The sequence below is a fragment of the Anguilla anguilla genome, chromosome 19, assembly GCF_013347855.1.
Source record: "Anguilla anguilla isolate fAngAng1 chromosome 19, fAngAng1.pri, whole genome shotgun sequence".
In the NCBI taxonomy this organism is placed as follows: domain Eukaryota; kingdom Metazoa; phylum Chordata; class Actinopteri; order Anguilliformes; family Anguillidae; genus Anguilla; species Anguilla anguilla.
This window is the reverse complement of record NC_049219.1, coordinates 8,585,310-8,600,238: the sequence shown is the minus strand read 5'-3', so window position 1 is coordinate 8,600,238 and position 14,929 is coordinate 8,585,310. Positions and strand designations below refer to the sequence as shown.

At 54.3% G+C, this 14,929-nt stretch overlaps 1 protein-coding gene and 1 long non-coding RNA gene across 6 annotated transcripts in view; one reads left to right on the top strand and one right to left on the bottom strand.

The window, feature by feature from the left end:
* The window catches only part of LOC118219356, a 30,424-nt gene that overhangs the window by 4,895 nt on the left and 10,600 nt on the right, over positions 1–14,929 (bottom strand). The window contains exon 2 of the long non-coding RNA XR_004763742.1: positions 2,384–2,524. This is a non-coding gene — a long non-coding RNA (uncharacterized LOC118219356). The remainder of the gene's footprint in view (positions 1–2,383; positions 2,525–14,929) is intronic.
* Positions 1–14,929, top strand: part of cfap54 (cilia and flagella associated protein 54) — a 31,858-nt gene that overhangs the window by 8,588 nt on the left and 8,341 nt on the right. For 3 of the 5 annotated variants that reach the window (XM_035402248.1, XM_035402247.1, XM_035402250.1), the window contains exons 21-52: positions 152–244; positions 543–728; positions 821–948; positions 1,165–1,312; positions 1,385–1,540; positions 1,937–2,059; positions 2,357–2,491; positions 2,912–3,044; positions 3,652–3,738; positions 3,871–3,997; positions 4,355–4,469; positions 4,582–4,679; positions 5,307–5,504; positions 5,761–5,924; positions 6,073–6,272; positions 6,928–7,122; positions 7,494–7,675; positions 8,170–8,362; positions 8,823–8,898; positions 9,963–10,118; positions 10,415–10,594; positions 10,882–10,969; positions 11,119–11,289; positions 12,084–12,150; positions 12,319–12,504; positions 12,892–12,978; positions 13,194–13,310; positions 13,463–13,516; positions 13,697–13,847; positions 14,059–14,246; positions 14,463–14,614; positions 14,787–14,889. In XM_035402248.1, the coding sequence (XP_035258139.1) occupies positions 152–244; positions 543–728; positions 821–948; positions 1,165–1,312; positions 1,385–1,540; positions 1,937–2,059; positions 2,357–2,491; positions 2,912–3,044; positions 3,652–3,738; positions 3,871–3,997; positions 4,355–4,469; positions 4,582–4,679; positions 5,307–5,504; positions 5,761–5,924; positions 6,073–6,272; positions 6,928–7,122; positions 7,494–7,675; positions 8,170–8,362; positions 8,823–8,898; positions 9,963–10,118; positions 10,415–10,594; positions 10,882–10,969; positions 11,119–11,289; positions 12,084–12,150; positions 12,319–12,504; positions 12,892–12,978; positions 13,194–13,310; positions 13,463–13,516; positions 13,697–13,847; positions 14,059–14,246; positions 14,463–14,614; positions 14,787–14,889 (4,437 nt within the window). The remainder of the gene's footprint in view (positions 1–151; positions 245–542; positions 729–820; positions 949–1,164; positions 1,313–1,384; positions 1,541–1,936; positions 2,060–2,356; positions 2,492–2,911; positions 3,045–3,651; positions 3,739–3,870; positions 3,998–4,354; positions 4,470–4,581; positions 4,680–5,306; positions 5,505–5,760; positions 5,925–6,072; positions 6,273–6,927; positions 7,123–7,493; positions 7,676–8,169; positions 8,363–8,822; positions 8,899–9,962; positions 10,119–10,414; positions 10,595–10,881; positions 10,970–11,118; positions 11,290–12,083; positions 12,151–12,318; positions 12,505–12,891; positions 12,979–13,193; positions 13,311–13,462; positions 13,517–13,696; positions 13,848–14,058; positions 14,247–14,462; positions 14,615–14,786; positions 14,890–14,929) is intronic. The other 2 variants (XM_035402251.1, XM_035402249.1) reach the window with 1 other exon arrangement.

Genomic DNA, 14,929 nt, shown 5'->3' with positions numbered 1-14,929 from the left:
AACCAAAATATGCATATATTCATATTGTATATAAATATGTATGTATGTGTATAAGCTGCTATAAGCGTAGCATAGTCACTGGTTCTGTAATGGAAGCTTCTCTGCACGGTCCTTTCACCCCCCCCCCCCCACCCACACCCCCCCGGTCCAGGTGTGCTGGTACGCCCTCTACGGACGCGAGGCCACGGGGGTCAGCCCGAAGGCGCGCCTGGGAGACTGCCACCTGCTGGGCACAGGAGAAGAGGTGAGGGTGCCCGGTCCGCGGGGTTTCCTCCCAAAAAAAGAGCGCCAACCTAATCTGTTGCTATGGAACTGGCCTGGGAATTACGATTCCAAGCTCAGAATTCAGTTCACACTCGATCTTAACTTGGACAATTAAAGGAAGTTAAACAATTGAAAGCGACAGTTAGTCTTTTGTCATCACAGACAGTTTAGCGATGGCTAACTAAGCAACTCATCAAACTGGAGTTGTGCATGAATCCTAGCCTGTAGGTCTCAGCCCTGTGCCACCCTGTCTCCCCCCCCCCCCCCCCCCCCACCAGGTTCCTGCCCCAGGGGGGTGTGTGCTGCGAGTGGAGGGCCTGGAGCCCAACAGGAAGTACGTCTTCGCCGTGGCCGCCTACGACGCCCAGGGGAAGCTGGTGGGCGGGTCCGTGGGAGAGAGCACCGCGCCCCTGCTGGCCTCCCTGCCCCTCCCCCTGCCGACCGCCTGGGCGCACCTGGCGCAGGTACGAGAGGAGGCGCCGCCCTGACCCCCGCGGAGCGGACTGCGGCGGGAAAGCGGCGCCCAGCCGTGACCGTTTCGCTTTTGCCGTTTCAGGCGGCGTATCGGACTGGGCACTACGTGCTGGCCAAGAAGGCGTGCGGCAAGCTCTGGGACTACATTACCCAGGGTCCCCTTCCTGAAACCAGGGCAGGCGGCAGCTCAGAGGGGCTCGCCCAGACCAGGTCAGGGGCGACAGGGGATCAGAGCCTCTCTATTGAAATGCATACTCTTTGACATGATAACAGATACCATAAATATAGCATTTCCAAAGCAATAAAAGTGCAAATGAACAGTAACAATAATATCAACTGCATTAGATATCAACTCTCTCCCTCACTCCCTCTCTCTCACTTCTTTTCTCCCTCCCTCTCTCCCCCACACCTCCTCCTGTTGTGTAGGCTGAAGGAGGAGGCCCTGGCCCATGCCTCCCCTATCCTGCAGCAGCTCCTCCTCACCTCCATCTTCATAGCGACAGACATTCGCATCCAGGAGGGGGCGCTGTACTGCGATGCGCTAATCAATGGAGGCTCTCCCGTATGGGGACAGGTGTGTGTGTGTGTGTGTGTGCGCGCGTGTCTGCATGTGCAGGTAATGACGACAGCTTCCTGTTGCCCACAGGAAGCCAGGCTGGCGGAGTGCGAGCGCATGCTGGTGGCGGTGGACCTGGCCCTGAGGCTCAAGGAGGAGAGCGCCGCCCTGCAGGGCGTGGTGGGGTGTTACGGGCTGCTCTCCCCGCTCATATACCACCAGATCCCGTCTGAGAGCGGGGTGCAGGTGAGGCTCTCAGGGGTGTCGGCAGGATGGGAAGGAGGGCGTGTCCAGAGAGCCAGCCCTCAGGGACATGAAATATTTAACCCTTTAAGGGTAATTTGTGATTAGAATGTTCTTAACTCAACATAAAAGTGATAATATTAATGAAAGGACATGTGATTAAAAAATATAAGATATTGAAACGCATTGATAAATATGCCAATTATCAGTTAGGTCCTGTTGAGACAGTAGTGTTGTGATGCAGGCCCTGTTGTGACAGTAGTGTTGTGATACAGGTCCTGTTGAGACAGTAGTGTTGTGATGCAGGCCCTGTTGTGACAGTAGTGTTGTGATACAGGTCCTGTTGAGACAGTAGTGTTGTGATGCAGGCCCTGTTGTGACAGTAGTGTTGTGATACAGGTCCTGCTGAAGTGTCTCGCTGTGCTGCTGGAGATCCCAGGAGTTCTCAGACACAAGCGGCCGGCTGCCTCTGCAGAGCCTCTCCTGCACATGCTGGCATGCATCACCTTCTACTTAGCTAAGGTAGCGCTAGCCTGTCACCTGCGTGCGTGTGTAACTCAAGCCTCTGCGCATGCGTGTGTGTGTGTGTGTGTGTGTGTGTGTGTGTGTGTGTAACTCAAGCCTCTGCGCATGCGTGTGTGTGTGTGTGTGTGTGTGTGTAACTCACGCCTCTGCGCATGCGTGTGTGTGTGTGTGTAACTTATGCCTCTGTGTGTGTGCACAACTCATATCCATATGTGTGTGTGTGTATGTGCGTAACTCATATCCATATGTGTGTGTGTGTGTGTGTGTGTGTGTAACTCCTGTCTGTGTGTGCAGGTGCTGCGTACCTGCGGGGAGCCCCACCTGGCCTCAGCAGTGATCGATCAGGGGAAGAGCCTCCTGCTGGAGGTCACTGAGGGCGTGGCCACGCAGGCAGGAGCGATCAAGCCCCTCCCAGGTGGACAGGATGTGGTAGGTTTCCATGACTACAGAATCACGTGGAGCCTGTTGAGGGAACAATGAGTGTTTCTCTCAATTACTTGTACATACTTTACAGTAGCCAACACAGTAACAGGGAATCACAATGTCACTGTCAGCACAGTAACCAGAAATCACTGTTCAGGATAGTTGTCGGTACAGTAACACATAGAAGTACACAGTAAGCACAGTAATAGCGCTGTTGTGACTGTACTTCTATTGTCACAGTAACAGTGAGTCATGGCGTTCAGCTGTATGTGCTGTAGCGTTGAGTCACTGTGTTCAGTTGTAGGTGCAGTAGCGGTGAGTCACTGTGTTCAGTTGTAGGTGCAGTAGCAGTGAGTCACGGTGTTGAGTTGTGCGTGCAGTAGCGGTGTGTAGAGTACGTGCTGACTGCGACCCCCCCGCCTGCAGGCTCCGGGGGAGCGGCCCCAGAAGAAGACGGGCTGGGGCCTGGAGGACGAGGAGCCCAGCGCGCAGCTGAGGGCCCTGGAGGCCGGCGTGCTGGAGAACGCCCCAGCAGCCACGGCACAGCCCCAGGGCACGGGTGAGACCCTCCTACCCACGCTGCACTGTGTTAATATGTGCGGACATAGTCATGTGATTCAGCAGATCACATGACTATGATTGAGCAGGCCACATGACTATGAGGATGCTGGATGCCAGCACCCTGCACCCTTCTCAAGTCAAACTGCTGAAGCTTAGCAGCCATACCACCCTGTACCCTTCTCATGGCTAACTGCTGAACCTAAGCAGCCATACCACCCTGTACCCTTCTCATGGCTAACTGCTGAACCTAAGCAGCCATACCACCCTGCACCTTGTACCCTTGAAAATGAGATCCCTTCGATTGCCTTCCCCACATTGATTCATCACTTGCAAACGAGACTCCAGTTCTCAGTTGATCTCCCTTAGGGATCGGAACTGCAGTCCTCGACAGCTTCAGCCTGTTCCTTTCCATCACCGGCCGCAACCTTGGAAACAAGGCAGCCAATGAACGACTTCGCAGAAGCGTTCTCTTGTTCTGAAACGCAACAAAGACCGGCAGACGCTGCGGGCTCCTCCGGGACAGGGGCCCGAGATCTCTGCCCAGCCGTAGGGTTGGTTTGTTTCGTTAAGGTGAAAGAAAGTGAAACGTGCTGCACCTCTCGCAGGCGTCCAGGACCTGACGGGCCAGGAGGACTTCATCCTGGTCTACGGCCTCGTCTGCACCAGACCCCCCCAGACGGCCTTCAGAGACGGTAACGCTCCGGGACCCGCGCGGCGCGTTCCCACGGCGCCTTACCGCGGCCTTTCGTTGCGGCGCACTGCGGGCGCGTAACTGAAACTGAATCGGCGTAAAAAACTGAAATTAAGCCCCGCCCCTTCCACAGTGATGAAGATGAAGAGGAGGGCCTTCTTCCTGGAGCTGGCCGTGCCGCTCCTGCAGAGGGCGCTGCGGGAGGACCGGCTGGAGCATGTGCTGGAGTGGGGACAGGGCGTCCTGAGCTGGCTCTGCAGGTGTGTGTGTGTGTGTGTGTGAGAAAGTGTGTGTGTGTGTATGTGCTGGAGTGGGGACAGGGCGTCCTGAGCTGGCTCTGCAGGTGTGTGTGTGAGAAAGTGTGTAACATGCGCATTGGCAGGGCAACAGTGTGTTCTCCATGTAGCCAAAGAGAAGCGAGATCATACAGGATCTCTGTCCAATCACAGCGTGGAGATCTGCAGCCTTTTACCATTATGACATCATCCCTAGGATGTCAGATGGTCTGAGCCAACACTGTCCAGCCATTCTGTAAGAAGGTAACCAGCTTTAATGTGAAGCTGACTGGAGAAGCGCTGTCTGATTATTTTTTTTGGGGGGGGGGGGGGTGTTGTCAGACGGGACGAGGGTATGACGGGGTTGAAGAAGATCTCCACGACAGAGCTGAGGGGCCAGGGCGGGGCCGAGGACGAGTCCAAGAAGTACACGTCATCCGTCATCGAGTACAACAAGGTGAGCGAGGGGACGTCCGAGCTCCACCGCACCGGTCCTGTTGTGTCTCTTTGGGGTACGCCTCCCTCTTCGGGCTGGGGGGAGTCTGAGCTGGTGGTCCCTTTCTGTGCAGAAAACAAAGACCAGCACCGCCACCGCCGCGGACAGGAAGAGGAAGGACCGTCACCAGAGGAAACAGACCGGCCTTCTGAAGCCAGAGCTCACCGAGAGGTTTTACCAGAGCAATGCTTTTTACTGAAACCGCTGTGTCTGTCCGTCCGTCCTTCTGTCTGTCCGTCCGTCCGTCCGTCCGTCCTTCTGACTGCCTGTCCGTCTGTCTCTGTCTGACCCCACGATCCCTTTCATGCCGCACGCACAGTGCTCCTGTTGTAGAGCCACTCTGTACTGCGCTTCACTGTGAATATTGTCTTAAAATCATTTGATTGAATTCAAATTTTTTTTAATTAACTTACAAACTTTTATCCGTACGTCTTCCAAAAAATGTGTTTTGAACAAACTGGTTTTGCCGCTGATCTTTGCTCCGTGCGCGCTTACGGACGAGACCGTCTGCCAGACGCTCAAACGCAAACGTAGCTCGCGAAGCAGAAAGGCGAGATGAGCGCTCCTGCCGTCCCCCGCGGTCACAGTCGCTAACCGCCGCGCGCGCCCGCCGCTGACGGCGAACGCAGCATAATGACTTTGTGTCCGAGTGATAGCACCCCATTGGCCCTTGCGAACGGGCTGAGCGGTGGAAACGGACCTATCCCTGCCTGTCACACGCGCTCATGATCAGCTGCTGTGGTTGGTGTGAACGGGACGTGCATCTTGTGGTTTCTCGTTTTTTTTGACGGGCTCCAGGGAGATTGAGGCGCTGGACGTCCTGCTGACCCTCCTGCCCCCCCTCCTGCGCCGGGCTCAGCGTCGGAGGCGCCTGCGCCGGGTGTGTGCTGACGAGCGGCCCGGCCGTTGCCATGTCAACCTCGGCGTGGCCCTAAGTCACATGATCCTGCTGCGCAGGAATCTGGAGCAGAGACTGCCATCTGCTGGCCAGCACAGGTAGTTACACCCCACTGTCCAGCACAGGTAATCACACCTCTCTGTCCAGCACAGGTAGTTACACCCCACTGTCCAGCACAGGTAATCACACCTCTCTGTCCAGCACAGGTAATTACACCTCTCTGTCCAGCACAGGTAATTACACCTCTCTGTCCAGCACAGGTAATTACACCCCACTGTTAGTTAGTGAAGACTCCCCTGCAGTGAAACAGGCTCTCTCTCTCTCTCTCTCTCCCCCTCTCTCTCTGTTTTGTAGGTACAGCCGGCTGGACCCCTCCCTCTTCTCTCTGGCCCACTGTGGCGTTGTGGTGTCCCGGGGCGGTGCACCCCAGGGCAGCGGGGACCCCCAGCTCCCGCCCCCCTCTGCCAAGCCCACCCTTCCGCCCAGTTTGGGAGCACCCCCACAGCAGGACGGGGAAAGTACGCGCCTCACGCCGCGGCCATCGACACGCCAGACAAACGCTAACAGCACTAAAAACCAATACCGTCTCAGTTGCTGTGTACAGCAGAGCAGAATCAGTCTCTCTCTCTCTCTCCTCCCTTTCTTTCTTTCTTCCTCCGCTCTCAGAGGGGAAAAACAGCAGCGGGGAGGAGTCCAGCCAGACGGGGAGTGAGGAGGAGAGCGACGCAGACACGCCCCGCACCCAACTCACCAATGAGCAAGGCCCCGGTGGGCCGTCCCTTCTCTGCGCCACGCCCACCGGCGCCAGCCCCTCCCACTTCATACAGACCCTGGACAAGGCGCTGCTGCATTTTAGGAGAGCTATGGTACTGTGACTGTTCCTACACACACACTGCCCCACAGAACCATGGTACTGTGACTGTTCTACACACACACTGCCCCACAGAACCATGGTACTGTGACTGTTCCTACACACACACTGCCCCACAGAACCATGGGACTGTGACTGTTCAACTTACACACTGCCCCACAGAACCATGGGACTGTGACTGTTCTACTTACACACTGCCCCACAGAACCATGGGACTGTGACTGTTCCTACACACACACTGCCCTACAGAACCATGGGACTGTGACTGTTCCTACACACACACTGCCCCACAGAACCATGGGACTGTGACTGTTCTACTTACACAATGTCCCACAGAACCATGGTACTGTGACTGTTCCTACACACACACTGCCCCACAGAATCATGGGACTGTGACTGTTCTACTTACACACTGCCCCACAGAACCATGGGACTGTGACTGTTCCTACACACACACTGCCCCACAGAACCATGGGACTGCGACTGTCATAGCAGCAAAAGGGGGACCAACTCCATATTAATGCATATGGGTGTGATGTTCGGATGTTCACATACTTTTGGCCATGTAGCATAACTGCATGGACTACATGCAACTGCAGGTGTTAGTGAGTGTGTGTAACAGTGGGGGTGTGTGTGTGTGTGTGCTGCAGGTCCTGGCCCATCGAGGGGGTCTCTGGACGTCTCTGCAGTGGGTGTGTCGGGTGCTGTGGGACCACGCCTCCGCGGTAGCCTCACTGGTGGAGCAGGGCCACGCCCCCCTGTCCCCAGAGCAGCTGGACTCCGCCCTCACACCCCTGCTGGCCCTGGCCACAGACCTGCTGATGGACATGATGCACAGACTGCAGGTGCTTTGAATGCATTCACTCATTCACTGAGACACTTATATTCACTCACACGGCACTTCTAACCCATTCATTGAGACACTTACATTCATTCATTCACTCACACGGCACTTCTAACCCATTCACTGAGACACTTAACATTCACTCATTCACTCCCAATGCAGATCTCTCACCCATTCACCGATACGCTTAATGTACGTCCAGCCATTCACTCACACACTATTTCACTCTTGCCCCCGTTCAATTCACACTCATTTGTACACTATGTTACCCCGGTACAAGAGCATTACGCCCTGTCCCATCATGCTCTGCTGCTCTGGGAACACTGCGGCATATATCCCAGCGTGCTGAGCGCCCGACGCTGATCTCTGCAGATGTGGAAGCTGTTTGAGAGTGGGGCGGAGCCGGGGGCGGAGCCGGAGGCGGCAGGGGGCGGGGCCGGGCCCGACCCAGCCTGGCTGCGCGCGCTCGCCCTGCGCGGCCTGGAGCTGCTGGCCCGGCGGGAGAAGTGGGAGTCCCTGGCCCACCTGGCGCTGCTGTTCAACCGCGTCACACGGTGACTCCGCCCACTGCGCCAGCACACGCACACGCACACGCACACGCACGGCCGGTTACCGTGGGAACCGGTTACAGCCGACACCATTCATCTATAGCTCGCCTATTGCTGGGTGTTTTTTTTTTTCATCAATCTGAATTTGGACGTGGCGATTAATCAATCAAGTCAGTTCCCCAAAGCGTCCAACAACAAACGTGCACTGCTGATGAAATGATTGCTCTACATTCACATGGGCCGGGTGTTTAATAGATGTTGGGCGACTGTTCCAGAGAGCTCTACAGTCACACGGGCCGGGTGTTTAATAGATGTTGGGCGACTGTTCCAGAGAGCTCTACAGTCAAGACGGGCCGGGTGTTTAATAGATGTTGGGTGGCTGTTCCAGAGAGCTCTGCATTCACATGGGTCGGGTGTTTAATAGATGTTGGGTGGCTGTTCCAGAGAGGTCTACATTCACACGGGCCGGGTGTTTAATAGATGTTGGGTGGCTGTTCCAGAGAGAGCTACAGTCAGGCGGGCCGGGTGTTTAATAGACTGTTGGGTGGCTGTTCCAGAGAGAGCTACAGTCAGACGGTGACCCCGCTCCTGCTGCACGCCCAGAGGAGGCTGCGGGACAGGATCGTCCGTTTGGGGGGGCCCCCCGTCCCGCAGCCGCACTTCACCCGCACGGAGGCCGTCGCCGGGGAAAAGGTCAGAGCGATGTTCTGCACAGATGTCAAACCCGCTTCACAAATATGCACGAGGAAGTACCATGTAGACCAGGGATAGCGTGCTATAAAAGTATTTCCCCCAAAATAATTGTCATGCTTGTCTTTTCATCAGAATACTTAGCCATTGCTCTTCACTTATGCTAAAAACTATGACTAGTGGATAAAATTGCTCATGTGACAAATTTGGTTTAAAAAAATCCCATCGACTCCCATTCAAAATTAATCATAATTTAATCCAGAATTATTTAAACACTGAAACGAATTCTCCGTCAAATTGTTTGATTGACAAGCGGCCTCGTTTACTACCGTGCTGCCGAGGGCGCCCCGGGTCCCCTGGTTTTGGGGGTCCCCCTGTTCCTAATCAGCAGCGGCTTTGTTCATGGGGGGGGGGGGGGGGGGTGAAATGTGACTGAGGCTGGCGTGTCGCCCCCGTGTTTTAGGTCACCTGCAGGAACTACGGCGACGTGCAGCTGCTGCTGACCGGGGGGCTCCCCAAAACGACGGCCGAGACCTCAGGTACCGCTGCCTCGCCGCTGCCAGATGTCCCCTGCACAGTGTTAACGGCGTTATGATGATCTCCGTGCCCTTATTTATTACTGTGCTTACAGACGGTACATACACGCGTTACTCAGCCGTTCCTGTCTTGCCTGTGGGTGCGAGGACCCCTATGGAAATAACTCAATGGCTTGGATTAACAATTCATACATGACCGATAAATAAGTCGTTTATTCATCCTCTGTTAACGTATCGGCGAGTCGTTCGCCCTCTTGTGGTGCTGACCGGGTGTCCGTCTCCTTCGGCTGTTCCATAAATTTGGTCGGTTAATTTGGTGGAGTCCACAAGCGTTTCCATCTCAGATGAACCTGTGTGAGATTACAGCTTCGAACAGCACCACAGGGAAATACAGCGCCTGCTCACAGACCAGATTCTACCCTGTAATTAAGGACTACAGCTACTGTTTATTTTGTTGACTTCTGATTACTTCAGTAGCAATTGTACAATTTGCTCCACGTCCTTAACGAATCGCACTGCGGTGGAGATTTGGTGCCGCCTAGTGTTTCAAGCAGGATTTGATTTCTGTAAGCAAGAAGTTGCAGCAAGACCAGCCATAATGAAAAGGACTGGAGAAAACAGGGAACAGATTCAAAGGAGCTTTTCACACAATGTGTGTGTGTGTGAGAGAGAGAGAGTATGTGTGTGTGTGAGTGAGACAGAGAGAGAGAGAGACAGAGGGAGAGAGTGTGTGTGTGTGCATGTCTGTGTGCGTGTGAGTGAGACAGAGAGAGAGCGTGTGCGTGTGTGTGTGGGAGAGAGAGAGTTTGTCTGTGTGCGTGTGCGTGTGAGTGAGACAGATAGTGTGTGTGTGCGTGTCTGTGTGTGTGAGTGAGACAGAGAGAGAGAGAGACAGAGGGAGAGAGTGTGTGTGCGTGTGAGTGAGACAGAGTGTGTGTGTGTGTGTGCGTGAGTGAGACAGAGAGAGTGTGTGTGCATGTCTGTGTGTCTGTGTGTGTGAGTGAGTGAGAGAGAGTGTGTGTAAGACAGACAGTGCTCAGGGTTTTGTCTCTCTCTCTCTCTGGCAGAAAGTCAGAGGGCTCAGGTGCTGGTGTGTGTGCCTCTGGACGTGACGGACACTCTGCGCACTTTCCGGGAGACTCTGGGGAGAAGGCCGTATGTTCTACAGACCCTACAGCACAGTGAAACCCTGCTGCTGCTGCTGCTGGCCAACACACAGACCCGTGAGTCTGCACACCAAGGCTGCGTGTGTGTGTGTGTGTGTGTGTGTGTGTGCGTGTGTGTGTACATGTGTCTGTCTGTGTGTGTGTATGTGTGTCTGCGTGTGTGTATGTGTTTGTGCATGTGTGCGTGTGTGTCTGTCTGTCTGTCTGTCTGTGTGTGTAAGTGTGTCTGCGTGTGTATATGTGTTTGTGCATGTGTGCGTGTGTGTGTGTCTGTCTGTCTGTCTGTCTGTGTGTGTAAGTGTGTGTCTGTGTGTACAGAGATGGCTGAGTGCAGTGTCTTTCTCATTATGGAGGTTTTGGGGTCCCCTCCTGCCTGGCGGGTCAGTCCCAGGGCAGGGTGGGGTTCAGGCCGGCAGCCATAGCCCCCCCTGACCTGTCTGAGGAGGACTTCAGCAGCCTGGACTCAGTCTACCACTGCACCCTCCCCCCGTCCCAGCTACAGGCCGTCATCTCGTCCTACACCAGCTCCATCGGTGAGTCACACTTCCCAAAACTCCACCACACTGTACAGCATCCTTACCGCCAACCCCACCACACAGCCCAACAGACTTACCGCCAACCCCACCACACAGCCCAACAACAGTCTTACTGGCAACTCCACACTGCCCACCAGCCTTACTGCCAACCCCACACTGTCCACCAGACTTACTGCCAACTCCACACTGTATATACCGCCCACACCGCCAGTAGTGTGTCTATATGTGGAAGAAAGCAGTGTGCAGGTATAAAAGCACTGATCTTCTGCATGTGGTTTGCACAGAGTATCTGGAGGCGAATAAGCAGAACTCTCTGAGGGTCCAGGCACTGCACGACCTGGGAAACCTGCACTATTACTGTGGGAACAAACGGTACAGTGCGCACCTGCCTGCTGGCATTAATTGCTGTTATTACGTTGTATCAATGCCAGGACCGCACTGACCATTCCCTCTGCGTGTGTGTGTGTTTATGTGTGTGTGTGTGCATGTGTGTGTGTGTGTGTGTGTGTGTGTGTACCCAGGGCAGCACAGACGCACTGGAGCAGGGCTCTGGACTGTGCGCTGCAGTGCACGGGGGTGTTGGGGTCCTGGGACGGGGCCTCGTGGGGCAGCGCCCCCCCCAGGGAGGCTCTGCGCCAGGCCGGGGTCTGGGGCTGCCTGCAGGGGGCCGTGCTCAGCGCCAAAATCGCGCAGTGAGTGCAGCCGGGCGCCATGCGGGCTGCTGTCCTTCCCGTGTCGAACCCGGGGCCCGTCCTTCTCACCTGATTACACAACACTCTCGTTTCACCTGTAGGCCCCACACTGGCCTCCTGTCATGTGACATCATAAACTCAGAACTGTACAGAACCCTGATCCAACCTCTGTTCCTTAGTTCAGTGTACAGCAAAAGCATTGTACTGCTGTGGGGGGGGTGGGGGGGGGGGAGTCACACACAGGTGGCTGAGTAACAGCCAATCGTATCGCAGCACATGGAAGTCGGCAGTCTACACAAAATAATGCCTCCACACCAGCGTGGAATTGACGGCTATGCGACAATTGCATTGTGCCTCATGTTCCATTGACATTGTCAAACTGTGACAAGAATGGCGAGCCACGAAAATCAGTGTGTGCTCATACGCACGCAAGTCAATTATTCATATGAGTGATTCATTTGATTCTCTTTTACCATCATTTCATTCATAAAAATGGCATGCCCTTTGGCATGAAATTAAGTGTACTAAATTAGAACACAGTCAGATAAATACCACTGCGTGCAATGCAAAACTCACGTCACCAAACATTTAACCTAATGTCTGATCCATTCAATTGCACCTATTAATAGGCACTAGGGCAGTAATAATCTCTGGCCGGTTGTTACTGGTTGAACTGCAGTGGAACGCTGCACTGCTTGCAGCGATATTTCCATGAGTTGTACTCAATATCTGTTACAGCTTTACTGTTCATTGTAAAGGGAGGGTCCTCCTCACTGCTTCTTCATCACCTGCAGGTTTGTCCTGACCTCTGACCTCAGCCAGCGGACCCACTGCAGTCTCCTGTCTGCCCGGCTCTTCAAGGTACAGCCTTTAACTCCACACATGTAACTCAGACACCTGCACCCCTACACCTGTAACCCCACACCTACAACTCTATACCTGTGACCCTACACCTGTAACTCTACACCTGTAACCCCACACCTGTAACCCCAATACCTGTAACCCCACACCTGTAACCTACTTCTCCAGCTCGTGCTGACGGCCTCTCTGCCCCACCCTGAGGCAGACTGGCAGTACTGCGCCTATGAGCTGGGCTCTGAGCTGATACCGGGTCTGGACCTGTTCTCCAGTCCCGCCCGGGTCCACGCAGGCGCCACTGCCTCCAGCCTGGCCTTCCTGTGCCACTGGCTCTACGGCTCTGGCCACTACCTGAAGGTGAGGTGCCCCTTCTGGGAGGGGCTACTGGTGACGTGATGTGACGAGCTCGGAATGAGATGTCATTTGTTATGATGTAATGTGATGTAACGTGCTTGAAATGTAATGGGATGTATTGTGTTTGTGGTGTAATGTGTTTAGTGTAATGTGTTTGTGATGTAATGTGTTTGTGGTGTAATGTGTCTGCGATGTAATGTGTTGTAATGTAATGTGTTTGTGGTGTAATATGTCTGTTGTGTAATGTGTTTGTGATGTAATGTGTTTGTGGTGTAATGTGTTTGTGGTGCAATGTGTCTGTGATGTAATGTGTTTGTGATGTGATATGTTTTTGGTGTAATGTGCTTGTGGTGTAATTTGTGTTCTCTGCATGTGTCTCTGGTTCTGCAGGTCCTGCCCTTGCTGTCGCTGTATCTCTACCTTGTGGGGACTGTGTGTGGAGACCCAGACCGCACCGCTGAGGGCAGAATCCTCAGAGTGAGTGTGTGAGCTGTCTGCATCGCTGTGTGTGTGTGTGTGTGTGTGTGTGTGTGTGTGTGCGCGCGCGTGCAAGGATATTCTGTCAGTAAAGTAACACGTTTGTGTGTGGGTGGGTTTAAGAATATGTTCAGTCTGATCTGTGTAACAGGGGTGTGTGTGTGTGTCTGTGCGTGCGTGCGTGTGTGTGTGTGTGTGTGCGTGTGTGTGTGTAGGTTCAGGTACTGACGGAGCTGGGTTTCTACGGAGACGCTATGAGGGAGCTGGCCTCTCTGAGACCGGGAGAGAGGACCCCTCAGCCCCACGGCACCTTCATCTGCACAGAGCACACGGTAACACAGGAGTATCAGCCAATCACAACAGTAACACAGGAGTATCAGCCAATCAGACAGCTCAGTGTGTCCAGCCAAACTATTATTGCGCCCTTCTTTGTACAAACAGTCATCGGTACTCAACCAAGCTTATATTACTGTTCTGTCTGCAGGCAAAGAAGATATTTGACACCGGCAAACCCCTCCTAGACCCATCTAACCTACAGGTGAGTGAGCGTGATCGCTGAGCTAGCCGCAGCGCTAGCCACCTGTGACAGGTTCACCGCTCCATTCATGGCTCCATTACTTGGTAATGTTGGCTAATGCTAACTCGGTATCTCAGGCCAATGGGCATTTGAATAGCCAGCCCTGGTGAAAGGAAACGCGGCACTGTGCTCCCTGTGTAGGCCGTGGAGGAGCTGGTGAGCGGGGGCCAGGGGTCGGAGCTCCCTGCTCTCTATCGCCCCCTCCTGGTGTGGAGGCTGACCCTGGCCAGAGCCCAGCTCATCCTGGCCCTGTGCCAAACCATCCCCCATTTCCCAGAACCACAAGAAACAGGTAATAATAATAATAATAATAATAATAATAATAATAATGCCATAAATTTTGTCCATGGAAACTACATTATGTCCATCATATTTTTTTTCCTACTTCTCTAAGAAAGAACTGTGGTCATTGCAGCTTACACAGGAATCATTTGAAGTCAGCCATACTTCAAGTTAAAAGTCTTGATGTCACAATGAAAGCCTCCCTGTCTCTGGGCCCTGAGGTGATCCAGAGGGCCCGGCTCAGGAGACCCCCGCTGACCCCGGCTCGCCCGCTGGTGAGAACAAGGGGCGCCCCCCTAGCAGCGAACCCCAACCCCCTCCCGCCTCCTCCCCCGCCGAAAGACCCACGGAGCCCCCCCGCCAGCCGCCGGACCCCACCAGGGGTGCTCTGACCCCCGTCACACTCAAGGCACGGGACGCGCCGCATTTCACACGGATCGGACAAAAAACGCTCTTTTCCTAGTCAGACCCGGTCAACACAAAAACAACAAATGACACTATGCGCTGTGTGTTTAGAAACACGAAGGGCCGTGAGGTTTTAAAGTTGGGTCGTAGCCCAGTTGAAGCCCTGTCGGAAAGTGCTGTCCTGTACTAAGGTGCTGTTTAACTGGTTGTTTTGCCGTAGGCTTCATTGCTGGATGAGGCCGCTCGTGTTCTGACCTCCGTGCTGCAAAGCCTCCGGTCAGCAGGGGGCGGTGTGGAGGAGCTGGAGCTGGCTGTAGAGACCAGGCTGCTGCTCTCCGCAGTGTACCTGGAGCAAGGCAAGTGTGCCTGCAGGTATGTGTGCCGCCACTGCAGCGTGCTCTTGTTTGAATTGAGGCTGTGTTAATGAAGGATTAAAGCTGTGTTAAGGCTGTGCTAAGGCTGTGTTAATGGTGGATTAAAGCTGTGTTAAGGCTGTGCTAAGGCTGTGTTAATGGTGGATTAAGGCTGTGCATGCCCCTTGCAGTGCAGACCTGGCGGTGTCTGCTCTGCAGCTTCTCCAGGATACCCACGATCAGGACGGGAAACCCCACCCCACTGACTGGCTGGCCACACTGTCAACTACACAGGTACTGCCTTTTTTTGCAGCTGCATGTGTGAACTCATTTG